Below are 27384 nucleotides of genomic sequence, written 5' to 3'. Positions count from 1 at the left end.
GAAACAAGGTAGAACACTGTTAAAAAAAAAAAGTCAATTACTATTAATAGACAGTGCCTGCTAAAATATATCATTAGAATTTATAACATTTGTCCCAAAATTTGTATTTATATGACCTCACTAAAAAGATGAATTTTTATCAGATATTTTTCTTCAAACAAATGGCCATCTCTCTTATATGCTACACTTCATCTGAAGCTGGTCCACTGTATAATACTCACAAGGAAGGGTGGTGCCTGGAGGCTCCTGGAGACAGAAGCTGATGAGGAAGGACACTGGTAAGCAATAAGAGCTCTTTTCCTTTTCCGTTTGTAGTGCAGGCTATGTGACAAATTATCCAGCTGTCCCTCAGACTTAACAGAGAACCCAGAATGTGGATTATGGTGACAAGGTTAATGGTGTTGTCTCTCATGAGGAATACTTTTCTCTTTAGGAAGATGCAGTGGGGCTTCCCTGGTGGTCCAGTGGTTAAGACCCTGAGCTTCCAATGTAGGAGACATGGGTTCGATCCCTGGTTGGGAAACTAAGAACCCACATGCCTTATTGTGAGGTTAAAAAAAAAAAAAAAGATTAAAATGTTTTTTCCAAAAGAGCGAGAGAGAAGGATGCCACGCTGTTTAGTGTTAAGAAGCTGTGCCCTGGAGCCAGACTCCCTGGGTTCAACTCCTGCCTCTGCCACTTCCTCGATGTGTGACCTCAAGTATGTCACTCAGTCTCTCCAAACTCTATTTCTCTCATTTGTAAAACAGGGATGATAATCATAGAAACCCACCTGACACATGGGATTATTGTGAGAATAAAAGTGGGTGAGTGCAATGGGCTTAGCAAAGTGCCTCACAGTAATTATTCAAGTGACAGAAGCGCATATGATTGGCTTCTAGAATGTAACAATAGGCAGTTCATCAAGAAAATAGTTTAAAATAGGTGTACACTTGTTAGTAACCACCCATAGCCATTCATTAAAATAACAAAAAATAAGATTTTAAAACAATAAAACTTTGATAAGTTCATTTTACTTACCCAAACCCAACATTAATGAAGAAATATGGAGACATTTATTCTAAAAACTTTAAAAAAAAAAGATGCTATGCTGATGAAAGCCAAGTATCATGGTCTACTCCCATGTGGATGCTCACAGAGACAGTCCCAGGCTCCTGGCTGCTCTATTAAGAGATTTAGGGCCCAAAAGAGGAGGAATCACCTGCATTTCCAAATGCTGTCCAGGGTCTTCCATTGGAACAAAATACTTTAGATTCTACTTAGAAAGATGAGCAACTATGGAGGATTACTTCCTGCTGTGGCCTAAATATTTGTGCCTTCCCTAAGTTCACACGTTCAATCCTCTCAAAGCTGATGACATTAGGAGCTGGGGCCTTTTGGAGTCGATTAGGTCATGAGGATAGGGTGGAGCCCTCATGAAGGGAATGGCTATTCTTACAAGAGACCTCAAAGAGATCCCTTACTCCTTCTACTGTGTGAGGACATTGAGAAATTACTGACCTTACCAGGAAGAGGGTCTCAGTAGAACTCAACCATGCTGGCAGCTTGGTCTTGAACTTGCCCACCTTCAGAACTGTGAGAGATGCATTTCTGTGGTTTATCAGCCACCCATTCTATGGTATTTTGTTACATAGTCTGAACAGACTTAGACATTTCCTTTTTTGTCCTCATTAAAATCTTGAAAGGACATGCCTTTTAATGAGTACATACTCTATCTAAAAGCTCACACATAAGTTTCAGCAGGTGACTTGCTAATTTCAGTTTTAATGGCCCCTCCTTTCCCATTTCCTGCTTTAATTACAAGTTTCCAGTGGCACTACCATTTAGTTCTGCAATTCCATCAGTAAATACGTGAACTCTTCTCTGTTTCAGGCTGCTAAGTAAACATGAAGTTATAAGCCCTTTGCAGGGACACGACAAAGGAGGGTTAATATTAATCATCACATGAGCCTGAATGGCTGCCTCCACAAGGATGTTCTGCACATAGATGATCTCACATTCTATTAAAACGTGATCAAAACTACATGCAGAATCCCATGCTCCTCACCCCACCATGCTCCAGCCACTCCTCACATGCCCTTGAACATGGTCCCCTCATCTCTCATGGCTTCTGCTTTGAAATAGGGGCTGGGACACCTACCTTAATAACATAACTCGATTGTGGCATATTCTTTCTGATCCCTTACTTTTGCTGCCTGGGAGCACGTCTCAAATTAACTCTCTGCACTACATACAAATCTGTCTTAGGCTCCACTTTGTGGAAAACTCAAGTTAGTACATATAAATATATACTTTATGTATATATATATATATATAAATACACCTTCGATTAATATGTGTTGTGTGTGCTGGGCTCAGTCACATCTGACTCTTTGTGACCGCCTGGACTGTAGCCCACCAGGCTCCTATGTCCTTGGAATTTTCCAGGCAAGAATAATGGAGTAGTTTGCCATTTTCTCCTCCAGGGGATCTTCCCGACCCAGGGATCGAACCCATGTCTCCCGCATCTCCTGCATTGGCAGACAGATTCTTTACCATTGAGCCATGTGGGAAACCTATATGAAATCTCAGGCTAGGGAAATAAAAAGAAATAGGATTCTCTATGACACACCTCCCAGAGTAATGGAAACAAAAGCAAAAATAAACAAATGGGACCTAATTAAACTTAAAAGCTTTTGCACAATGAAGGAAACTAGAAGCAAGGTGAAAAGACAGCCTTCAGAATGGGAGAAAATGATAGCAAACGAAGCAACTGACAAAGAATTAATCTCAAAAATATACAAGCAGCTCAATTCCAGAAAAATAAATGATGCAATCAAAAAATGGACCAAGGAACTAAACAGACATTTCTCTAAAGAAGACATACAGATGGTTAACAAACACATGAAAAGATGCTCAACATCACTCTTTATCAGAGAAATGCAAATCAAAACCACAATGAGGTACCATCTCATGCCAGTCAGAATGGCTGCTATCAAAAAGTCTACAAACAATAAATGCTGGAGAGGGTGGGGAGAAAAGGGAACCTTCTTACATTGTTGGTGGGAATGCAAACTAGTACAACCACTATGGAGAACAGTGTGGAGATTCCTTAAAAAAAATGGAAATAGAATGGCCATATGACCCAGCAATCCCACTGCTGGGCATATACACCAAGGAAACCAGAATTAGAAACACGTGTACCCCAGTGTTCATCGCAGCACTGTTTACAATAGCCTGGACATGGAAGCAACCTATATGTCCATCAGCAGGTGAATAGATAAGAAAGCTGAGGTACATATACACAATGGAATATTCCTCAGCTATTAAAAAGAATGCATCTGAATCAGTTCTAATGAGGTGGATGAAACTGCAGCCTATTACACAGAGCAAAGTAAGTCAGAAAGAAAAACACCAATCAGCATAACAATGCATATATATGGAATTTAGAAAGATGGTAACGATGAACCTATATGCGAGACAGCAAAAGAGACACAGAGAAAAAGAACAGACTTTTGGACTTTGTGGGAGAAGGCGAGGGTGGGATGATTTGGGAGAATGGCATTGAAACATGTATATTATCATATGTGAAACAGATCGCCAGTCCAGGTTTAATGCATGAGACAGGGTGCTCGGGGCTGGTGCACTGGGATGACCCTGAGGGATGGGATGGGGAGGCAGGTGGGAGTGGGGTTCAGGATGGGGAACACATGTACACCCATGGCAGATTCATGTCAATGTATGGCAAAAACCACTACAATATTGTAAATTAATTAGCCTCCAATTAAAATAATTCATTTACAAAAAAAAGAAAAGAAATAAGGACCTCCAAGTATATTCCTCTTACCGTGCTTGATTTCAAAGGTTATAGATCTCCCACATCTGGGCAGTTTTTTTTTCTTTTAAAGTGCATAAACTTGCCAGCTAACTTCAACCTTACCAAACAATAATAAGGAGATAAACACTAGCCCCAAATGTCTGCAGATTTAGCTCAAGTGTCTATTATTTGCAAATACCATGTTTGGCTGTGGGCCCCAGCTGTTTGGAAGAGGACACACCTTCCCTGGAAGCACACCTGCCATATTTAGAAGAACCGCCAGCTAGTGGTCCACAGTTCTCAGCTCTCCTGTGGATTTTCAACTGCCTTCTTCACTCCCTTCAGTCCTCAGACCTCCAGCCTGCTAAGCTAAGCGGCAAGCTGCTAGCTAAGCTTCAAAATCACTGTATTAGTCCCAAAGAGTTAATGCATTCCAAAGTACTTAATTTTCTCCTAGCGAGTCATCTGCCCATTGGTGGGAGACAGATAAGTAAGCAATCGTTTTCAACCCCTCGGGATCATTCTAGCACAGGGGAGCAAATAATCCAGAGGACACATGCACTGCAAAGCTTATTTATTGTGAAACCAAGGAGGCAGATGGCATTTTATTGACTCTTAGAGGACAAATCACGCTGTGATTGGGGTCATATATTTCCCCTGAACATGATAGGATTTCTTTTCTGGATTTCATAGTAAATATTTCAGGCGAAAGTCTTAAGTAGTAGATTGAAAGGTTATTTGACTTGACACGTCACTTAGAGCTTCTATAAACTAGGAAAAATATTATCTCTTCAACTACAATTATAAACACCTTGAATCAAAAGGGTGCTTTCACCTTAATTAAAATACAAATGAATAAATCAGTCAACATACATATATTGAATATACCCTATAGAGAAGTGCTGTCCTAGGCAGAATGGAGGATAGAAATGAGTGTCAGACATGATCCCTGACTTCACAGGTCTTAGAAAGTGATCATTTTCTTCATATATTTAGCATTAGACATGTTTCATAAATAATTAAATTAATAGTGGTTTAAGAATTCCAATTGCTAGTTAAGAATTATATTAAGAAAAATAGCAACTTTCCAGAAATCATTATTTAATACTCTTTCAAGTCTAAGACTATTAGCCTTTTTTCAAAATAGAAGTTAAAGTATGTTATCTTCACAGTGAATTTAACATATGAAAAATTTCATTCAAATGACATTATTTCTATTTAAAGTTTTGATATAATAATGCAGGGATCCCCAATCACGAATCAGTATTGGGCCCTGGCCTGTTAGGAACCAGTCCACACAGCAGGAGGTGAGTGGTGGGAGAAACCGAAAACTCTGCCTCCCACACTCATCTGTGGAAAAATTGTCTTCCATGAAACCGGTGTCTGGTGCGAAAGAGGTTGGGGACTGTTGCAGTAATGTATGAAACCAATGCCAACTTCTGAAGAATACCTCTTTTTGGATCACTGAAATGTTTTACCCTGTATTGGGGCCTCAGTATCAGTGAGAGTGATGTCTGATTCTTCGTCTACACTTAAAATACCAAATACACATGCCACCTGGACATTGTCTTGAACTAAATCCTAAAATAAAATTAAGTGACGTGTTCTTGTCAAACTCAGGTCTAGGTGCCACCGGGCTACTGGATGGGGGGCAGTCATTCCTCCAGACGGCCCTGGCCCTCCAGCAGACATCATTTTCTTTGTTTAAACTGAATCCGGCATCGTCCTTCCGGCTGCTGGACACCCACCAAGTGGAGAGAACTCTAAAAGCAGAAATGCAGAAAGAGGATAGAAGTTAAGGGATGTAAGCCAACAGTGTGGACCTAAGGTTTAGTCAGTGTGATTGTTCCCGAAAGGCAGAGTTTAGGTTTGGAAGGCTGGATGGTTTTACTTGATGAGTTCTCCATGCTGCTGCTGCTGCTAAGTCGCTTCAGTTGTGTCTGACTCTATGTGACCCTGTAGACGGCAGCCCACCAGACTCCCCCATCCCTGGGATTCTCCAGGTAAGAACACTGGAGTGGGTTGCCATTTCCTTCTCCAATGTGTGAAAGTGAAAAGTGAAAGTGAAGTCGCTCAGTCCTATCCGACTCTTAGCGACCCCATGGACTGCAGCCCACCAGGCTCCTCCGTCCATGGGATTTTCCAGGCAAGAGTACTGGAGTGGGGTGCCATTGCCTTCATGGCAAGCATCATTTTTAGCCTTCTATTCAAGGGATGGATCTTCCCTGTAGCTCAGACAGTAAAGAATCTTCCTGCAATGCAGGAGACCCAGGTTCGATCCCTGGGTTGGGAAGATTCTCTGGAGTGGGGATAGAAATCCACTCCAGTATTTTTGCATGGAGAATCCCATGGACAGAGGAGCCTGGCGGGCCACAGTCCATGGGGTCGCAAAGAGCCAGACATGACTGAGTGATTAACACTACTATTCAAGGGACAGAAAAGGAGGCAATCCCTTACTCTTTTTTAGAAATTTATTTATTTTTATTTGGAGGATAATTGCTTTGCCATATTGTGTTGGCTTCTGCCATACATCAACATAAATCGGCCAGAGGTATACATATGTCCCCTCCGTCTTGAGCCTCTTTCACACCTCCAACCCCATCCCTGCCCTCTAAGCTGTCACAGAGCACTGGTTTGAGCTCCCTGGGTCATACAGCAAACTTCTATTGGCTATCTGTTTTACATATGGTAATGTACATATTTCCATGCTACACTCTCAATTTGTCCCACCCTCTCTTTTCCCCTGCTGTGTCCACAAGTCTGATCTCTATGTCTGCATCTCCTTTGCTGCCCTGCAAATAGGTTCATCAGTACCAATCCCTTATTCTAATAGCAGCTTCTTCACAGTTTCACATATCCCAAGGCTATGAGCCTGGGACTCACCCTTCACTTTAGCTGGGTGAAGAGGATACCACAAATACAGCTCTTTCAATACATTTCTGGCCCCCAGTATCTGACACCTCATTTATAATTGCTGAGTGAGACTTCTATGACACATGTTACTGATGTTCATAAGACAACATGGTGCTGATGGTGCAAACCACTATTATAGTGGACCTAGAAAGCATCACTACAAACAAAGCTAGTGGAGGTGATGGAATTCCAGTGGAGCTATTTCAAATCCTGAAAGATGATGCTATGAAAGTGCTGCACTCAATATGCCAGCAAATTTGGAAAACTCAGCAGTGGCCACAGGACTGGAAAAGGTCAGTTTTCATTCCAGTCCCAAAGAAAGGCAATGCCAAAGAATGCTCATACTACCACACAATTGCACTCATCTCATACGCTAGTAAAGTAATGCTCAAAATTCTCCAAGCCAGGCTTCAGCAATACGTGAACCATGAACTTCCAGATGTTCAAGCTGGTTTTAGAAAAGGCAGAGGAACCAGAGATCAAATTGCCAACATCCACTGGATCATCGAAAAAGCAAGAGAGTTCCAGAAAAACATCTATTTCTGCTTTATTGACTATTCCAAAGCCTTTGACTGTGTGGATCACAAGAAACTGTGGAAAATTCTGAAAGAGATGGTAATACCAGACCACCTGACCTGCCTCTTGAGAAATATGTATGCAGGTCAGGAAGCAACAGTTAGAACTGGACATGGAACCACAGACTGGTTCCAAATAGGAAAAGGAGTATGTCAAGGCTGTATATTGTCACCCTGCTTATTTAACTTATATGCAGAGTACCTCATGAGAAACGCTGGGCTGGAAGAAGCACAAGCTGGAATCAAGATTGCCAGAACAAATATCAATAACCTCAGATATGCAGATGACACCACCCTTATGGCAGAAAGTGAAGAGGAACTCAAAAGCCTCTTGATGAAAGTGAAAGAGGAGAGTGAAAAAGTTGGCTTAAAACTCAACATTCAGAAAACAAAGATCATAGCCTCTGGTCCCATCACTTCATGGGAAATAAATGGGGAAATAGTAGAAACAGTGTCAGACTTTATTTTTGGGGGGGCTCCAAAATCACTGCAGATGGTGACTGCAGCCATGAAATTAAAAGACGCTTACTCCTTGGAAGGAAAGTTATGACCAACCTAGATAGCATATTCAAAAGCAGAGACATTACTTTGCCAACAAAGGTCCGTCTAGTTAAGGCTATGGTTTTTCCAGTAAGTCATGTATGGATGTGAAAGTTGGACTATGAAGAAAGCTGAGTGCCAACAAATTGATGCTTTTGAACTGTGGTGTTGGAGAAGACTCTTGAGAGTCCCTTGGACTGCAAGGAGATCCAACCAGTCCATTCTGAAGGAGATCAGCCCTGGGATTTCTTTGGAAGGAATGATGCTAAAGCTGAAACTCCAGTACTTTGGCCACCTCATGCGAAGAGTTGACTCATTGGAAATGACTCTGAGGCTGGGAGGGATTGGGGGCAGGAGGAAAAAGGGACGACAGAGGATGAGATGGCTGGATGGCATCACCGACTCGATGGATGTGGGCTTGAGTGAACTCCGGGAGTTGGTGATGGACAGGGAGGCTTGGCTTGCTGCAATTCATGGGGTCGCAAAGAGTCGGACACGACTGAGCGACTGAACTGAACTGAAGATCAAAACTGTCCAATGGGATATTCTGTGGGTGCCAAATGTTCCGATAGGTTCTATTACATCTTAGTTATGAACAAGGGGTGAATGGATGTGGGGGTGAGGGGAGGTCAGTTCATTGCAAATTAAGCAAAGAGGTTGCTGAAGCTTAGGAGCTTGAATGAGAAAACCAACCTGTTCTGTCAACTTTGAGTGTTGGAGAAAGAGGAGTGTGAGGAAGGAGGAGGGTGATCCAACTTAGATGATGAGTTTTTTTTTGTCATGAGTTTGAATGCAATGGGGCACAGAGTTTCTCAGCAAGTGGATTCTTAGGTCAGTTGATAGAATGAGTTACAGAACTTGCATGGACTCTCTGAAATTGCATCTGTTCATCATTTTGTGTATATGAAGAAGTGTGTACTTTTCTACTAGGGGGATCTATAGATCTTGTGAGATTTTCTAAGAATCCATTCCCCTACTCCCAAAAGCACAGCAGAAGAAAACCAATCATCCAAATAAAAACTTCACTGTATTAGCAAAAAATGTGTTTGCTCTTGGGAAAGAACTGAAGTGGGTCTTCCTGTGAGTGCTCAGAATGAAATAGTTCCCATTGCCAGCATCTGGACACAACTGACCAATCACAGATCCTGGAAAGCTTTGCAAAGTTTCCTTCTGGTTTGGTTCTTATTGGGAGAGAATTAAGATTAAATTATTTTCTTTAGACTGATGTAAAATAAAACTCTTACAAAAGTAAAATTGCAGATGCTAGCATTTGATTTGAGGTACTGTGGCAAGAAAATTCCTTTGAGGGAGCTGGTTTCCAAGCCCCATGATCTTCCTACACTTGATGCCAAAGTGTCTGGAGCATGCCCTGGTGACTCCCCCTTCCCTGCTGCAGCTTATAAGAGCCTGGTAATTGGAAGGTCATTGCCTGTATTTTTTGATCACCTCCTTTCACAACTTAGTAAAATAAATCCAACAATTAAATAATATTAATTGGTCTTTCTAAAATAAGAACTGTGAAATGAAATGCCCTTTGAGACGAGGATTCTCTCAGACTTGTACTTTTTACAAACTGAGGTCACATCTCTTTGAAAAATGTTCGTAGTAGGGTCAAAATAGAAATAAGATGTATTTTAAAACAAAAAGAAAAAGGTATAAAAATACTAGAATTCTTAGTGGGGAAGAAAGTGCTGGAAAAAACCCTGCCTAAGGATCTGGTCAAAATGACTGATCTCCAGTTTTATGTGTCACATGGTTTGACATCCTTCTAATGTGAAAAGGCATTCCTGTGTCTTCTGACTGGTGGGAAAATAGTTAGATGCTGAGTCAGTCCTGGACAATATCGCAACATTTAACTTGGAAGATCAGAAACTAGTATTTGGTGCCTGTAAATCCTGGCCCGGATCTTCATTTTGCCAACAAAACTGTACTCAGCTGAAAACCTTTGTGAAGGGTGTTTTGATTTCCCTTTCATCATTGGATTTTGAGAGTTCTTTATCACTGTTGCTTGTACTCAAAATAGAAGTGCAAAAGAAATCAAGGCAAAGTGCTGAAATGTGCATATTTGTGAGCAATATAATATTTTCAGTGTCATTTATGCACTTACAGAATTTCTGTTGAAATGTCACCCAGGAGTTTTATTTATCCCTCCATATATTAGCCCTTAGTATATCAAGAGTAAATCATAGCACAAAATGCTATGTGAATAGCCCTGAGATTGCAATCCTTAATTTCTGAGCTTCAGCCTCAGTTTAAATTAAATAGCACCTTTTATCCAGAGTTTTCAAAGGGACATCCAAACACCTGGAATTAAATTGGACTTCCCCCTGTTTCCTAGGACAGTGGTCCTCAAAGTGTGGAAGCAGCAGCACCCAGAACTTATCAGAAATACAAATTCTGAAGCCCTTTGCCAGATCTACTCATCAGGAGCTCTAGGGCTAGGGCCAAGGATTCTGTGTTCTAACAAGCCCCCTCCATCTCAGCTAATTCTGATGCTCACACCAGTTTGAGGGCCATTGGTCCAAGAGAAGAGAACTACAGAAACACAAATGAGTTAAATGATTGAGAGAGCCAAAGGTCAGAGGTGGGGAAAGGTCATGGCCTTCACATTGCGTTTCACTGTTTCTACTGTTGGGTTAATTTCCTTCTATGTCATTGCTTCCAAGTGGACTAACGGCTATGATTCGTGGCTCATGGCTCACTTTTGGACACACAGACATGCCTTTCTAGGGAAACAAGCCTGACATCAAGGCCATGTAAAAGGGTTAAAATGGATAATTCATTGGGGAGCTCCTAACACCAAGTGGTGAAAGCACTACTGTTAGGTCCCAGTCTTGTGATAATGGGGAACACAGAACTGACTTAGAATTAAAGGGGTGTTTCTCAGTCTGCAGAGACGAACTGTTAAGATGAGCCTAAGTGAGGAGATCAGTCAGCTCATACCCAGTAATTAAAATGAAGGAGTTAGACTTTATCTCAAATTTGAAAGTCATGCTATTCAAAATTCTGAAAAGATTTACCTGTTTTGGCAATGGGTCAAGAAGACTGCAGTCATAATAATAAAATATTAAAATAATACATATTTGAATCTCCAACAGAGCCAGCCACCTGAAAGAAAAAGAAAATAAAATTGGTGCTTGGTATTGAAAGATGCATACATATCTTCCAGTAAAGAGTATGGGCTTCCCTGATGGCTCAAATGGTAAAGAATCTGCCTGCAATGCAGAAGACCCAGATTTGATCCCTGGGTTGGGAAGATCCCCTAGAGAAAAGCATGGCAACCCACTCCAGTATTCTTGCCTGGAGAATCCCATGGACAGAGGAGCCTGACAGGCTACAGTCCATGGGGTCACAAAGAGTCAGACACGATTGAGTGGCTAACACTGAAGAATATCTATAACTACTCATATTTCAGAGCAAATGTGCTCTTCCTTGCAATATAAACCTTCACTATTAAGAGGACAGAGTAAAGAAAAACTTAACTCTTTCCTTTTATAAAACTGTCTACTCCATAAGGGAGTTGGGATGATTACAGTGTTTTAAAATGTGTATACAATGCTTAGCCAGTGGAAGCATTTAATGAATGAGATTCCAGGTCTCTCCTCTAAGTTCTAGATTTGTCCTTTTCAATACAGTAGCTATTAGCTACATGAGGCTACTTAAATAAATTTAAATTTATCAAAATTAAAAATTTCAGCTCCTTAGTGGCATAAACCACATTTCAAGTGCTTAATGGCCATAAGTAGTTACTGGCCACCATATCGAACAACACCTATTTAGAACTTTTCTATGATCACAGAAAGTTCCATAGGACAGTCCTGTAGGAATTACTGCCTAGATATTCTGGAGGCACTTTAAATTTCCCCTAACTGCCAATTTTTTTCTCTACTATAATCCTACACTCAGGCTCCAAGTTTTTTGATCATACATCTCTGATAAGAAAATACTGTACATACCCTACAATATATGAAGACCCATTTATTTATAAATTATAAGCACTTCCCTGGTGGTCCAGTGACTAAGACTCTGCGCTCCCCATGCAGGTGGCCCAGGTTCGAACCCTGGCCAGGGACCTAGATCCCACATGCTACAACTAACACCTACCACAGCCAAACAAATATTTTTTAAAAAATTGTATATACATACCATTGTACTAGTTTACTGCCAACTTTGTATACACATATATATATACACAGAAATTTAAAAACTGAGAAAAATGTAAATGAAATTCTGCCACTTTTCCTGGCATCCCAGTGGGTTGTTTTGAGCTCTCCTTAGGGGAGGCAGACCATTTTAGAGGGAATGGCCCCTAATAAGTACGATTAGTCCAACATCAGAAATCTGTATGCCATCGTAGAAACAACACTCTCCATTACACTTCCTGCACAGTTGGACACCGAGGTTTTTGTTTTATCTTCCTAATGCTTCCCCAGTCCTTCTCCGTATCCCCCTAACTCTAGTCCCTCCACTGCTCCCCACTGTAGATCTTCACCATTTACTGATGTCCTGGATTCCTGAATCACCTGGGCTTTCAGATTGGCTTCTCTGCTTTCAGTATCACTTCTCTCTACTCTGTCCTTTGCCCTACTACTGAAGAGAACTTTCTAAGACAGAAATTTATTGCCATTTCCTCATTTTACACACATGTACTTAGTCACTCAGTCATGTCCGATTATCTGCAAGACCATGGACTGTAGCCTGCCAGGCTCCTCTGTCCATGGGGATTTTACAGGCAAGAACACTAGAATGGGTTGCCATGCCCTTCTCCAGGAGATCTTCCCAACCCAGGGATCGAACCCAGGTCTCCCACATTGCAGGCAGATTCTTTACCATCTGAGCCACCAGGGATGCCCAAGAATATTGGAGTGGATAGCCTGTCGCTTCTCCAGGGAATCTTCCTGACCCAGGAATTGAACCAGGGTCTCTTGCACTGCAGGCAGATTCTTTACCAGCTGAGCTACCAGGGAAGCCCATTCCATTTGTCAATGCTTCTTATTTCCTTCTACATGCTGCAGGGAACACTGCCAGCCATTGAAGACCTGTCTCCTACCTATTTCTCCAGCCTCCTCTCCCCCAGAGCTCCTCCTTAAAATCCATGCTCTTGCCACACTGAATACTTGAGGTTCTCTGAATGGCAATGCCATCTTTTGCAAGCCCTTCTCTTCCCTGAGGCTCAGTTTCCTCTGGAAGCATTCCCTGACTGCTTGCTCCCGGGCTGAGGTGCCCTTCCTGCCCATTCCATGGCTCCCTGGGCACACTTTAGCCACTGCGTCTACTGCATGAATTGTGATCGTTTATTAGTTATCTCTCTCCTGGGATTATAGTCTTGGGTCTTAGCACAGGGCATGGAGCTCTGCTAGTATCTAGTGTTGACTGATAAAAGGAACGATGATGGAAGGAGATGCCTCCATAAAGCAGATTCAATTTCTTTATCTTTCCATCTTTTTCTATGTTTCTGTGGCACTTTTAACATCCCTCAATTAACACCATTATCCTACAATCCCACCCTATTACACTTAATCTTCCTCATGTCTGTCTCCCCTTATCGACTACAACCTTCACAAAAACAGGAAGCAGGTCTTATTTATCATTGAATCCTCAACGTTTGTTGATTGCATGAGTGGATGAATGAATATGAATGATCTACTATTTGTATCAGATAATTAGATTTATTTCCCACTGGTATTCTTGAAACATCTTGCCTGTATTTCTATTTCAAATGAAATCTGGAGCACTCCAGGTATTGTTAGAACCTACCTGGATACATCAGTTCTTCACAAATACTTGTGATGTAAATTTAATTCTACCTACGAGCCTGGTGTGCCGCAGTCCACGGGGCTGCAAAGAGTCAGACACGACTTAGAGACTGACAACAACTTAGAAATGCTAAAGATAATTCATTTCAATGGAGTGTCAATGCTTATGAAATAGAACAACTCAATCTACTGATTTGGATCAAATTAAGCAGTAATTCCAAGAAAAAGCAATTTTGCTAATTTGCAGGTTTAGAATTCCTCACAATTAAGTTTTTGTCAAGCTTCTAACAAATTAGATTGTCCATTTCTGGCCATGATGTTTGTCCTTGGGACAGGAGCAGCCCATGATGGGCACACCATATCTTCTTCCCTTAAGATATATCCATAATGTATAACTCTGAAATGAGAAGATAGCATAAATCACAAACACTGTTTGGAAACTGTAACGGTGTTTAATTGTTGTTGATTATTAACATATGTAACTATCAATAATAAATTCTTTGCATTATGATTTTTTTAGAAAGAGATATATCCAAATGTTTATTCTTCAGATTCTCTGCAGAATGACTGATTATCATCTTAATTTTGTGGGCATGCTAAATACTTCATTTCTGTGAGACAAAAAGCCATTAGACAGTTTTGAACAAATTTGACTTAAGTTTTTAAAAAATCATTCTGGCTGCTACTTTGAGAATAAAATATATGGTGATGGAAGAAGACTGATTTGGAAACAATTATGATCTTCCAGGCAACAGAAAACTTGGACCTGAATGGGCCAGGATGATGGAAATAGTCATGAGTCATGGTTAGTATCTGGATATACTTTGCAGGATAGGCTGATGGTTTGCATGACAGACGTAAGAATGGATAAGAAAGCTGCGGTACATATACACAATGGAGTATTACTCATCCATTAAAAAGAATACATTTGAATCAGTTCTAATGAGGTGGATGAAACTGGAGCCTATTATACAGAGTGAAGTAAGCCAGAAAGAAAAACACCAATACAATATACTAACACATATATATGGAATTTAGAAAGATGGTAACAATAACCCTGTATACGAGACAGCAAAAGAGACACTGATGTATAGAACAGTCTTTTGGACTCTGTGGGAGAGGGAGAGGGTGGGGTGATTTGGGAGAATGGCATTGAAATATGTATAATATCATATATGAAATGAGTCACCAGTCCAGGTTCGATGCATGATACTGGATGCTTGGGGCTGGTGCACTGGGACGACCCAGAGGGATGGTACGGGGAGGGAGGAGGGAGGAGGGTTCAGGATGGGGAACACGTGTATACCTGTGGTGGATTCATGTTGATATATGGCAAAACCAATACAATATTGTGAAGTTAAAAAAAAAAAGACTTAATAAAGGAATAAAGGGGGATTCCAAGTTTTTGGCCTGAGGAAATACAAGGGTACTGCAATGCGGAAAGGTGAAGGAGGAGCAGGTTGAGGAGTTATCATTCAGAGCTCACTTTTGGACCTGTTCATTGCAGCTTGCTGTTGACCAGTGCCTCGGAGACATCCAGTGGAGATGTTGAGTGATGACTAGGGACGAGCCTGGTGTTTGGGGGGTTCAGTCAGGGATGGAGGTACAAGAGACATAAATAGAGTCCTCACTATTCGGACAGTGATATAAAGCCAAGGGATAGGATGAAGTCACGTAGGGGATAGGTTAAACAGAAAAAAATAAGAAATCTGAGGAGACAGCTCTGAGGCAGTCCAAAATTTAGAGGTTAGACAGGTGAGGATGACTAGCAAAGGAATCTAAGAAGTAGCCAGAGGAGTAGGATAATGAAAAGAGTGATTATCTTCAAAGTCCCGTGAAGAAAGCATTCCATGGAGGCCTGAGCTCCTTCAGATCTAACGGGAAAGGCTGACAGTGAGCGCTTGCGTGCGTGCTCAGTTGCTCAGTCATGTCAAATTCTTTGCGACTCCATGCACTTCAGCCTGCGAGGCTCCTCTGTCCATGGAATTTTCCAGGCAAGGATACTGGAGTGGAGCTGCCATTTCCTCCCCTGGGGGATCTTCCGGACCCAGGGATTGAACCCGTGTCTCCAGTAGCTCTTGCATTGGCAGGTGGATTCTTTACCACTGAGCCACCTAGGAAACCCATGGCAATGAGTACCCACGTGTGAAAAGAAACATTAAAGTTCCTGCTCACATAAAACAGCCAATTCTTCTCAGTCCTCAGCTCCCTCTCTAGAAATGACTTGATAACGATCACTACACTGACATTTTGCGTTCAGTAGAATAAGCAGCGACTCCTCGATCTTTAGCAGCTGCCCAGCAGCACTAGAAAAAATGCTCGTTAATTCTGCATTTGTGAATTATAAAAGTTTTATAGGCTCTCCTTTATCCAAACAAATCCCATTTTCTTAGAAGTCTGTTTTTAGCCCTTTTCTAAGTTTAGCTTGCTGTGACCGAAGCACTTCTCTGAACTCAGCCCCGTGGGGAAAGAGTGCCTGGCACCCCTCCTCTCCAGTCCCTGGAGGAGAGGCACTGTGATAATAAAGACTGTGGACTGTTGATGGGGAGGTGGGGCTGTTGCAGGGAAGAAAGCCCTCAGCTCCCTGCAGAAGGCGCGGTGATGAGAGACGGAGCCGGAAGAGCAGGAGGAACTGAGGAACAGGCTGCCGAGGGGCTGGAATGAGTCAGGTTCTGGTGCTGGGTACTTTGACCCTGAGAGTATAAGAGACCTTGTGAAGAAACTGTACTGAAAAGTGATACTTCTATGTGAAAATGAAGGCTCTTTAAACATTATCACACATAAGAGGCCCTCCACGAATACTTCCTCTATTATGCAAATATGTAAACAAGAAATAGTTCATATGCTATTTAAGAGCACAAATTGGACTATTTTAGAAACACTAAGTATATTTTGATTAGAAATAGAACTAATGTTTGTTAGTTCATTAAGATAGTTTTCCACTGGAACCTGCAAGCATTTTCTGAACTAATTTTAGTCTCTGTGATGTTCTTAAAAATCATAAAACTGAATTTCCTTAGGGTAAAACTATATTCTAGGTTTTTGACCAACTGATACTGTGTGCATTAGGGAGGCTTTAAATTTTTTCTTCTTTTGTTATTGAGGGGTAAACTAGTTCAGTTATTAAATTAGTATTAGGTATTGAAATAATATAAATATTAATACCATATTTACTATCATTTCTAAACATTCTGATATTCTAAAGAAAAAGATGAGTTAATAAAACAGGTAATAAAATAATATGTGCTAAAACTCTTATTTTCTCCAAATATTTGGATATTCTAGCAGAATTACTACCTCAGTTATTCACTAAAATGAAGTTAATTTTTTTTGAAATGGCAAAAAGCAATTTGTGTTTACAAGCCTTTACCCTGTTACTGAATTTTGTTTTGATGTCTAACATATTAGGGACTAACATACACATACCTGTGACATTAAAGGTTTTTACTACAAAGAAAGAGAGCTTCATAAATCCATATTTTTACAAAAGCTCTTCAGAAGCAAGTTGAGCTATGCTCATGCTAGAAATGTTTTCTTAATACTTCTAATGTCAAAACAGTGAAAGTAATGAGGCATATTATTTATAACAGATTTATTTTTTACACTTGCAAGAACAACATTACACATCTACAAATAAAGCTCATTAAAATATAAACATGTTGAAAATTCCTTAAATACTGAGAACTTGCGTGTTTTCCCCATTTGTAAATAAATGCTCAAGGAGACCTACACAAACACTGAGCACACAAAGCCCTACGAAACCCAGACTTGACGATCGTATTGCTAGTAATGCACGTGGAGAGATGGGGAAGGTAACAGTGTTAAGATAAAGGTGGAGACAAAAGGGCTACGGAGGTCCGGAGACTGGAGCGAACACTGTGGCCCGGAGTGATCAACTCCATATGGAGGTGATGCTTGAGCTAGTCCTGGAGAGAAGGACTGGCTTTGATAAGTAGACATGTTGAGTGGGGCATTCCAGACCCAGGAGAGAGCAAGAGTCAGAGGAGGAACGGGCACAGTCATCAGGCGACAACTAGTAGACTGTCTAGGGTGGGCATTCCTAGATGTTCAGAAAGATGTATTTGTGTCAGATTCTGAAGAGTCTGGAGTTCTAGGCCAATGGGTTTGGCCAGTAGGCAGTGATGCCCAGCTTTAACAAGAAAGTAACAACTTAGAGATGATTATTTAAGGAAAATTCATCTGTTTGTGGTGAGTAAGACAGATTAAAAGAAGAGATAAAGGGGGAGAAGGATAAGAAAACCATGACATCTCCTGGGTCAAGATGACCTAGGTTAGGAGGTGGGAGTGGATGCGGCAGATTGAAAAGAGAGAGGGGTGAAGGGTGACTCTAGGAGCCAAGTGTCTAGGAAATCAGTGATACACAGAAGAGGAACAAGGAGCACAAAAGGAACGCTAGGGTTAGCAGTAAGTCATGATTTTCATTTTAGATGTCTTGATTTTGAGACTGAATCCCTCTCTTCCTTTTTAAAAGAAAATCTCTCTTTTTGTCCTACTAGAAGTCATTGTGGGCAGTGCCAGCATGGGCTGGAAAACTGCCACTGTTGCCAGGAGCAGGGGCTCTGAAGTATATTCCAAGTTGCTACCAGCTGCAGCTTATGAAAATAGAATGATCTTGCCCTGGAATTCAGAGAAGGCAGGGTACAGACATACTTTCACAGGCATCCTTCATTGAAGCAGGGCTAGTCAAGTTAAAGGGGAAGTACTTTTCCCACACCCTCATTCCCTTTAAGAAATCTTACAGGAAAGTGAAAACCATTTGGTGACAGGAGGCAAAATGATCTAGACCAGGGTTTCTCACACTTCAGCATGCATCAGAATCACATGGAAGGCTGTTCAAACCCATGTCACTGGACCCACCCTCCATGTTTCTGACTTAGTAGATCTAGGGATGGGCCACCCAACTTGCACTTTTTACAAGTTTCCACGTAATGTTGCTACTAGTGGTATGGGGATCATATTTTAGAATCATTATCAGAGGAACATGATCAAGCAGAAAGGGGAAAATATGTTAAAAGCTGTAGTTTACCCTGGGGGATGGGATGGGAAGGGAGGTAGGAGGGGGGGTTCTGGATGGGAAACACATGTGCACCCGTGGCTGATTCCTGTCGATGTATGGCAAAAACCACTACAGTACTGTAAAGTAATTAGCCTCCAATTAAAATAAATAAAATAATTTTTTAAAAAGCTGTAGTCTATCAAATCTTTTAGTTTTAGCACATAAAATTAAAATGACCAAGCATACCTCAGCTACACAGGAAACATTATGCCTGGGGTACCAAACTTTTGATTGGGAATGATGGCGTGGGCAAAATCTGGAAGAGTGAGCAGACAGATGGTGATATTAAATAAGGCGAAATAAATCCAGAATAAAATGAGAAGAATCGGATTAGGGTAAACTGGAAGAGAAGGAAAAGAAGAAAACGTGAAAAACAGAAGAGAAGGGAATGGGACATATTTAAATGGGGGAAAGGAGGGAGAGAAAGGAGAGGACCTCAGAGCTTCTTGACTTGAGATACTGTTTTATATTTCTTTGGGGAGATGAGAATCAGATCCTAGTGGGAGTACAGTCTCTGAGGCCACTGGTTGTCAGAGCTGCAGCCAGGGTTATTTTAACAGTGATCCTCCTAGAAGAAAAACTCTTATATGTAGGAGCTGTGAGCTAGATATTTGATACCTCTTTCTAAACGTTCTTATTCAACGAAAGGGCAAAGAATACTACTGACTTCATTAAGACAAACTACTCACCAAATAGAAATGATCTTGTGCTATAGCTTAAATTTCAGACCCTCCAGGAAAAAATCAAGCAGTGACATTTGTTTTTGTTTTCTTCAGTGATATACCCACCTTAAATGAAACTCAGTCCCCTAAGAAGTCCAAGCTATTTAGAAAGCTACTAACTCTTGTGGTTACTATATGTTAATATGATATGCCATGGAGTTAAATAGATCTTGAAAGAAAGCTTTTGCTCTTAAGGAAATTATAGATTACTTAGAATGCTTTTGGAGCTTCTCTTGTGGCTGCAATGTGGGAGAATCTGCCTACAATGTGGGAGACCTGGGTTCAATCCCTGGGTTGGGAAGATCCCCTGGAGAAGGGAAAGACTACCCAATCCTGCATTCTGGCCTGGAGAATTCCACGGACTGTATGACAGTATGGTCCGTGGGGTCTCAAAGAGTCGGACATGATCGAGTGACTTTCACTCACAGGATGCTTTTGGTTACAAGTGACAGAATAATCCACAACAGGCTGGTTTCTGTATGGAAGGGATTGTATCACTTTATGCACCTAAAAAATCTAGAGCTCGTGCTGGCCTCAGGCAGAGATCACTCCAACAGTTCAATGACATAACCATGGAGCCAGTTCGCCTCTGCTGCCCTGCTCTATGGTACCAACTTCATCCTGCTTTTGCAGTTTCAAAAGAGCTGCTGACAGTTTCTGGGGCCAAGTGCTTCTTTATTCACATCCTACAGGGAGTGATTATTTCTGACCCAGAAGTCTCAATAGAAACTTTCACTTGGTAGTTAACTGTATCACTTAAAACACAAGGCAAGACTAAAATCAATCACTATGGGAGGGGCGGCAGGGCAAAGGGAAAGGATGTGAGGATCGGTTTAGGGAACAGTGCTTCATTGCTATGAGCTGGGGGTGGAAAAAGCACCCCAGCATCCCATGAATCTAGGATGCTAGAAAATCTAGGAAAACTAGGGCAATTAGCAAGCAAGAAGGAGATAGTCAATGATGGGGAGATAAAGAATGGATATAACTGAACCACTGTGCTGAAGCCTGAAATTAACACAACATTGTAAATCAAGCATACGCCAATATAAAGTAAAAGTTCAATTAAAAAAATAACCCATGGGCAATATTGTGATATATCATAGCTTTACTTCCAGTCCTCTTTTCCTAGGAATTAAAACTTCTTTCTGAACATGAGAGTGACCAAACTTATTAAAGAGCAGCAGTTCAGTTTAATGAGGGGAGAAAGCCCACGGGGAAAAAAAAGTGATGGGGAGACACCCAGCCCAAAGTGGGCTTTCATTCTTTCCAACAGATACAAATCCTGTGCAGGAGTTCTGCGCACCACGGAGGGGCCGGCAATCTATTTGGTAAACAAAAGGAAAAGAGGGTCCTTGCTGGCATTTTTGGAGCAGAAATGCACACATGAGCATGTTTTATTTTGGAAGCACTTTGGCTTAAGTATCAAAAATCGCTCTGGAGTGTGCTGCTTCTGTTCTTGACAGACTTAAATCTTAGCCACATAGACGTGTCAGAATGAAATGTTTGGGGAAGTAATGACGGCAATTTTGCCAATGGTTTCTGTGCCCCTTCGAGTGAGTCAGTTCTCTTCAGTAAAGCAGAAAGGAGAGAGAAGTGTGGCTGGAAGTTAATAAGGGACCTGGCCGCCTCATTCAGTCTTGCAGGTAACCACATCTGCTCTTCCCACTCCCAGCCCTTTCCCCATCTCCTCCAGGACACATGCACAGCCATAATGAAAATGGAAACAAGCATGTAAGTAAATCCAGCTCATTCAGTTCCATTTAGCAACTGGAGTGGAGAGGATGCATTTGTTTATGTAACAAATTCCCCAGAATGAATTGAATTTGCAACTTATCATGAAATCCGGAGTGACTGGAGTTCCCCTCTCCTCAAAAGCAATTGGCTATCTTCTAAGAGGTCAAGAAGCAACAGTTAGAACCAGATATGGAACAACGGACTGGTTCCAAATCGGGAAAGGAGTACATCAGCATCAAGGCTGTAGATTATCACCCTGCTTATTTAACTTATATGCAGAGTACCTCATGAGAAACGCTGGGCTGGATGAAGCACAAGCTGGAATCGAGATTGCCGGGAGAAATATCAATAACCTCAGATATGCAGATGACACCACCCTTATGACAGAAAGCAAAGAGCAACTAAAGAGCCTCTTGATGAAAGTGAAAGAGGAGAGTGAAAAAGTTGACTTAAAACTCAACATTCAGAAAACTAAGATCCTGGCATCCGGTCCCATCACTCCACGGCAAATAGATGGGGAAACAATGAAAACAGTGACAGACTTTATTTTCTTGGGCTCCAAAATCACTGCAGATGGTGACTGCAGCCATGAAATTAAAAGACACTTGCTCTTTGGAAGAAAAGTTATGACCAACCTAGACAGGATATTAAAAAGAGAGACATTACTGTGCCAACAAAGGTCCATGTAGTCAAAGCTATGGTTTTTCCAGCAGTCATGTATGGATGGGGGAGTTGAACTATAAAGAAAGCTAAGCGCCAAAGAATTTATATTTTTGAACTGTGGTGTTGGAGAAGACTCTTGAGAGTCCCCTGGACTGCAAAGAGATCAAACCAGTCCATCCTAAAGGAAATCAGTCCTGAATAGTCACTGAAAGGACTGATGCTGAAGCTGAAGCTCCAATATTTTGGCCACCTGATGTGAAGAGCCAACTCAATGAAAAAGACCCTGATGCTGGGTCTTTCTTTCACTTCTGATGCTGGGAAAGATTAAAGGCAGGAGAAGGGGATGACAGAGAACAAGATGGTTAGAAAGTGAAAGTAAAAGTGAAGTCACTCAGTTGTGTCCAACTCTTTGGGACCCCATGGACTGTAGCCTACCAGCTTCCTCCTGTCCATGGGATTTTCCAGGCAAGAGTACTGGAGTGGGTTGCCATTTCCTTCTCCAGGGGATCTTCCCGACCCAGGGATCAAACCCGGGTCTCCCACATTGCAGGCAGACACTTTACCCTCTAAGCCACCAGGGAAGTCTGAGATGGTTAGACAGCATCACCAATTCAATGGACATGAGTTTGAGCACGCTCCAGGAGATGGTGAAGAACAGGGAAGCCTGGCCTGCTGCAATTCATGGGGCTGCAAAGAGTCGGACACGACTGAGCGATCGAACGACAACAGCATCCTATAAGCAGGAAAAGGGGGAAAGCTACTTATAGTGCTTCTCAAATGCAAGATTGCCCAAAGATATTTTACTGAATGAGGCACAATTATTAAAATTACATTAAAGTGAAAGTCGCTCAGTCATGTTGCAACCCCATGGACTATACCGTCCGTGAAATTCTCCAGGCCAGAATACTAGAGTGGGTAGCCTTTCCCTTCTCCAGGGATTTTTCCAACCCAGGGATCAAACCCAGGTCTTCCACATTGCAGATGGATTCTTTACCAACTGAGCTATGAGGGAAGTCCCCCACCCCCAACACACACACACAAATTACATTATCATTAATATAATAAACACATAGAAACAACTGTACTCAGAGCTTCACAAACCACAAATATAGAGCTGCCTTGCTACCACTAACTTATAGGCACATTACATTCCTACGAGCACTTAGCTTTTTTTTCTGCTCAGCGTTTGATACCACTCTCTTTCAGGCAGGTATGCTTTCTTTTGTGCAGTTTGATTATTCTCATCTAGTCCACAAAGCCTTTTTCAATGCTCCTTCCTCTGAACTCCTATGGCATTTACAATATAGATGAATCACCTGGCATTTCTCTAATGCCATCTTATGCTGTTAAGTAAGTTTTTCATGTTGCTATGTCTCATCTCTCCAACTGCATTATAAGCAATTTAGGAATGCTGTGTGCCTTTGAATCTCTCTAGTGTCTTGAGGTGTCTTGAGTTAGACTATAAGCTCCTTGAGAAAAGGGACTTTGTCCATCATTTTGTTTTCCAAGGTAAGTCCTGGAACTTTACCCAGACATATAGCATACAACTGGTGACTATTAATTGAATGAAGGATAATCGTATGAATACTGGGTGCCCAAGAGATAACAGCAATGTGCTCAGTCACTCAGTTGTGTCTGACTCTTTGCAATCCCATGAACTGTAGCCCCAGGCTCCTCTGTCCATGGGGATTCTCCAGGCAAGAATACTGGAGAGAGTTGCCATGCCCTCCTGCAGGGGATCTTCCCAACCCAGGGATCGAACCCAGGTCTCCTGCATTGCAGGTGGATTCTTTACTGTCTGAGCCACCAGGGAAGCCGAAGAATACTGAAGTGGGTTCCCAATCCCTTCTCCAGGGGAACTTCCTGACCCAGGAATCTAATCTATCAGCTGGACCTATGTTTGAATTAATTTTCCAATAATAATGTGATTTTTGTTAGTAATTCAAGATAAATCCGTGACCTAGCACTGCTTGCCCTAGGATACATGAAAAACCCAAATACACACAAAAAGTAGAAATCACAGTTTCTCTTCCCGAGAAGTCCATGCTTCATTTCCATGTCTCAAGTACTGCAGCCTTCCTCTTACTACACCCTTTTCTTATCCAAGCATGCCTTTGTAAGGAGGGTAGGGTAATCTTGCCAAAGATCAGAGCTAGTGTTTTACACTGGAATTTAACCCATATCAATTAGCACAATGACACAGCCCACTGGGATCCTCTTGCAGGGATGGGCACCAAGGGCAAACAGGACTGTTGGCTTTGATGTGCATTCCAAGGGGTGGGTATGGCAGGCACATCCCTTTCTGCTAAGATCATCGACTCTCAGAGACACCCACTTGACACTGGAAATCCCCCATCCTACTCCTCCGTCGAAATTCACAGTTCACTAGGAAAATGCCCATTCTTCATTTCATATGCTGCTATGGCTGGTGCAGGCCAGTAGTTCACGTGTTTTTTCCTGTTTGTTTTTCTGCACAATCACTAGACTTCTCCAGCATATTTATTTGGGAAGAATTCCCTTCCGCTGCAGAAACGTGTCTCGCCAGGGGTTCATCCTCGAAATATATTTTCTGAACTCCTGTCTTTCAAGGAGGAACTCTAGTTCTGCCATTCTGCTTTTTGGTTGGCGGCTGATGGCAGCATCAAGGTCTTACTCAGTGTTCACTTCGGAGAGGGCTCTTCTGGTTTGGTGGCCTAAACACCAAGGGGTAACAGCTGCAACCCGCAGTGTTTTCTTGACAAACTTTGATCATCAGCTAGTTCACAGGCAAATTTCTCTGACTCACTGAGTATTTGGTACATGAGAAAATAAACTGGCTCGAGGCATACAAACTAAGAATGGGTGCATTTTCTAGGGATTATACTAAGGTTTTGTGGGATTATATTTCTAGTGCAAAGATCTTTCTTAGCACACACTGTCCAAATGAAGTCATTCGCCCTCATGAACAATTTTCTGGTTTTTGTTTGCTTTTTTTTTTAATGTTTAATGGGTTGGCTGTATAAGTAACAGAAAAATTACGGCTATTAAAAACAGAAACTTAATAGAAAACTAAATAAACTAAGTTGGTTTTTAAAAATTAAGTCATATTTATTTAACATTCATATTCAGCCTACAGATTTTGGTTATACGATATATATGTTGCCACACTTTGTACTCAAAAGTTTTCGAAGGAAAACCTAATGTCTTGTCCTCCAAACTGCTCCTGTTCCTAATTTCTCTATTTCTACCATCTCTTCCAGCCACGTAGATTCAAAGCCTCAAATCCTCAAATCCTCTCTCTCAGCTGATCACCATTTCTAGTCATTTTCCAAATCTGATAGATTCCACCACTTCATGTCTCTGAGATGGAATACAAGATGCCTTATAACCTAAGGCATGCCCCACTCGAGTCTGCTCTACCCAAATCTTTGTAATACATCATTGGACCAATGTTCTTTTTCAATCTGTCTTCTAGTCACTACTGGCCCCAGTAATAGTAAAACCATAACCCATAACCCACATACCTTTGACCAAATGACCCTTTGCTTACTGCTTCCTCTGTCCAGAAGTTCATCTAACTCTTCAAAGGCTTTTCTCCCCAGAAAACTGTCTAAGATCACCCTGATCAGATACACCCTCCCTTGAATCTCCAGAGCATGATACTTGGCCATCTCTCATCCTGTGTTCCTTCCAGTTATTTGTGAACTCGATATGATATTCTCCTCACCTTCTCCAGATGTCATCTCCTGAGGACTGAGAATATGTCTTACTCTTGCCCAAAGCTTCTGCAGTACCCACTGCAGAACATACAGTATGAGCTTAGTGCATTGAGAAATGTATCGTTTCTGAATAAATAATATACTATTGATTGAGCTGAAATGTCCCACTATTGGACCCATTGCTATCAAACTCAAGCAAATGTCTGCCAGCCTCAAAAGATATCACAGTAAGATCATAAATAGCCTCTCTTAGAAACCACAGTCATCAGCTAATCCTTGATCATTGGCCCACACTATACACTGCATAGCAAAGCATTTCAGTCCTTGGTTTAAACTACTCGTTGCTCAATTTTAAAGATGCTTATGATAAAATCTTTAGGCACATCTAGGAATATATATAAAGGGACTGAAAAAAAGCATTAGCTAATGTTTTTAAAAGACTTACAACATTGATATTAGTAGATGACAAAAATATTAAATATGTTATTGGTTTAAGAACTGCTTTTCTAAAGTAAAACTAATATTAGAGGAAGGATGAGCTTCATGGAGTTTTGTAGTTATTATTATTTTTGTTTGTTATACTATTCCCTTACAGTATCTGACACTTAGTTATAATGTTCAACTTTGGAGTTTCTTTGGTGGGCATGTGAGCATGCTTTCAGGTCTAACCAATGAAACCTCCAACTTAAACTGCTTTAAAAAACAGTGAACATTTATCACATATATATTACATGTAATATATATTATTTATAAGGTTAAAAATATTTATTATCCATCACAACAGTAAGTAGAGTAGCTCCTCAATATTGATTCAGTGACACGTGACATCTCACAGACCAGGATTTTCCCATATTTCTCCTCTGTGTCCTAAAGCTTATTGCTCTTGAACTTGCTCTTAGCAACAACCGAAGCTACCTGCTTGCTTGTTCACTTCTAGTGGGAGAGGACAGAGGGGGCCTCTCTCCTATGCATGGAAGAAAATCGTGTCTCCCTTCAATCTGATTGACCAATTTAAGCCAAGGATGAACAGTTGTCTCCAGGGAAACACCAGGCACCAATCTGCTTACCTACCCCTCAGCTTCTAGAACAACTTCTAGGAAGGAAGACAGAATTTCCATGGTCAGCCAAGGCTAATTATAACCATTTTGGTGGTGGTGGTGATGGTTTAGTCACTAAGTTGTGTCTGACTCTTGCGACCCCATGGACTCTAGCCTGCCAGGCTCGTCTGTCCATGAGATTCTCCAGGCAAGAATACTGGAGTGGGTTGCCATTCCCTTCTCCAGGGAATCTTCCCTACCCAGCAATCAAACCCAGGTTTCCTGCATTGCAGGCAGATTCTTTACCGACTGAACTACAACAAAAACCAAGTTGGTATTATAAAACATATAACAAAGGAGGAGTTGAATGGATGCTGTTGAGTAAGTCATAATCACAAATATGGATTGGTTTAATTATGTTCAAACAATGGAGATGAGTGCCTTAAGTTAAAACTACAATGTTTCGAATATAGAATTTTTAAAGGATTTGTATGTTCACTGAATGAGATTTTGTTCTAAACAGGTACCTACATTTCTCCAACAGAACCATCTCCAATGAGGAAATGGTATTTATTCGATGTAGGCTGTACATTTTCAAAGGTCAGGGACCATGTCTATCTTTCTCCATGCTCTATTCTTAACGCTTAGTACAGGGCCTGCTACAGGTGAGATGTTCAAAATAAATAAACATTATTTAAGATGTTCTTAAATAAACAGTAAGTAACTTGCACTAGAACAGGGCATCACATTGAATAGTCAGCCTGGGTACCATATTAATTTAACTCTAAAAGACATCAAAGGCAGGTTATTATAGAACCAAACTAATTCAATAAACAAAAACCACCTAATAAGTTGCTGTGATGGTCCAAATTA

At 41.3% G+C, this 27384-nt stretch overlaps 1 protein-coding gene across 1 annotated transcript in view; it reads right to left on the bottom strand.

Moving 5' to 3' along the window:
* Positions 1 to 4359: 4359 nt before the first annotated feature.
* Positions 4360 to 27384, bottom strand: part of LOC129645831 (24-hydroxycholesterol 7-alpha-hydroxylase) — an 83658-nt gene continuing 60633 nt past the window's right edge. Inside the window, exons 11-12 of the mRNA XM_055571273.1 lie at positions 10845 to 10932; positions 4360 to 5559 (exon numbers count right to left, since the gene is read on the bottom strand). Of these exons, the coding sequence (XP_055427248.1) occupies positions 5488 to 5559; positions 10845 to 10932 (160 nt within the window). The 3' untranslated portion in view covers positions 4360 to 5487. The remainder of the gene's footprint in view (positions 5560 to 10844; positions 10933 to 27384) is intronic.

Source organism: Bubalus kerabau, chromosome 3, assembly GCF_029407905.1.
Source record: "Bubalus kerabau isolate K-KA32 ecotype Philippines breed swamp buffalo chromosome 3, PCC_UOA_SB_1v2, whole genome shotgun sequence".
NCBI classification, from domain to species: Eukaryota; Metazoa; Chordata; class Mammalia; order Artiodactyla; family Bovidae; genus Bubalus; species Bubalus kerabau.
The sequence above is the reverse complement of the archived record's forward strand: the minus strand, read 5'-3'. Positions and strand labels throughout refer to the sequence as shown.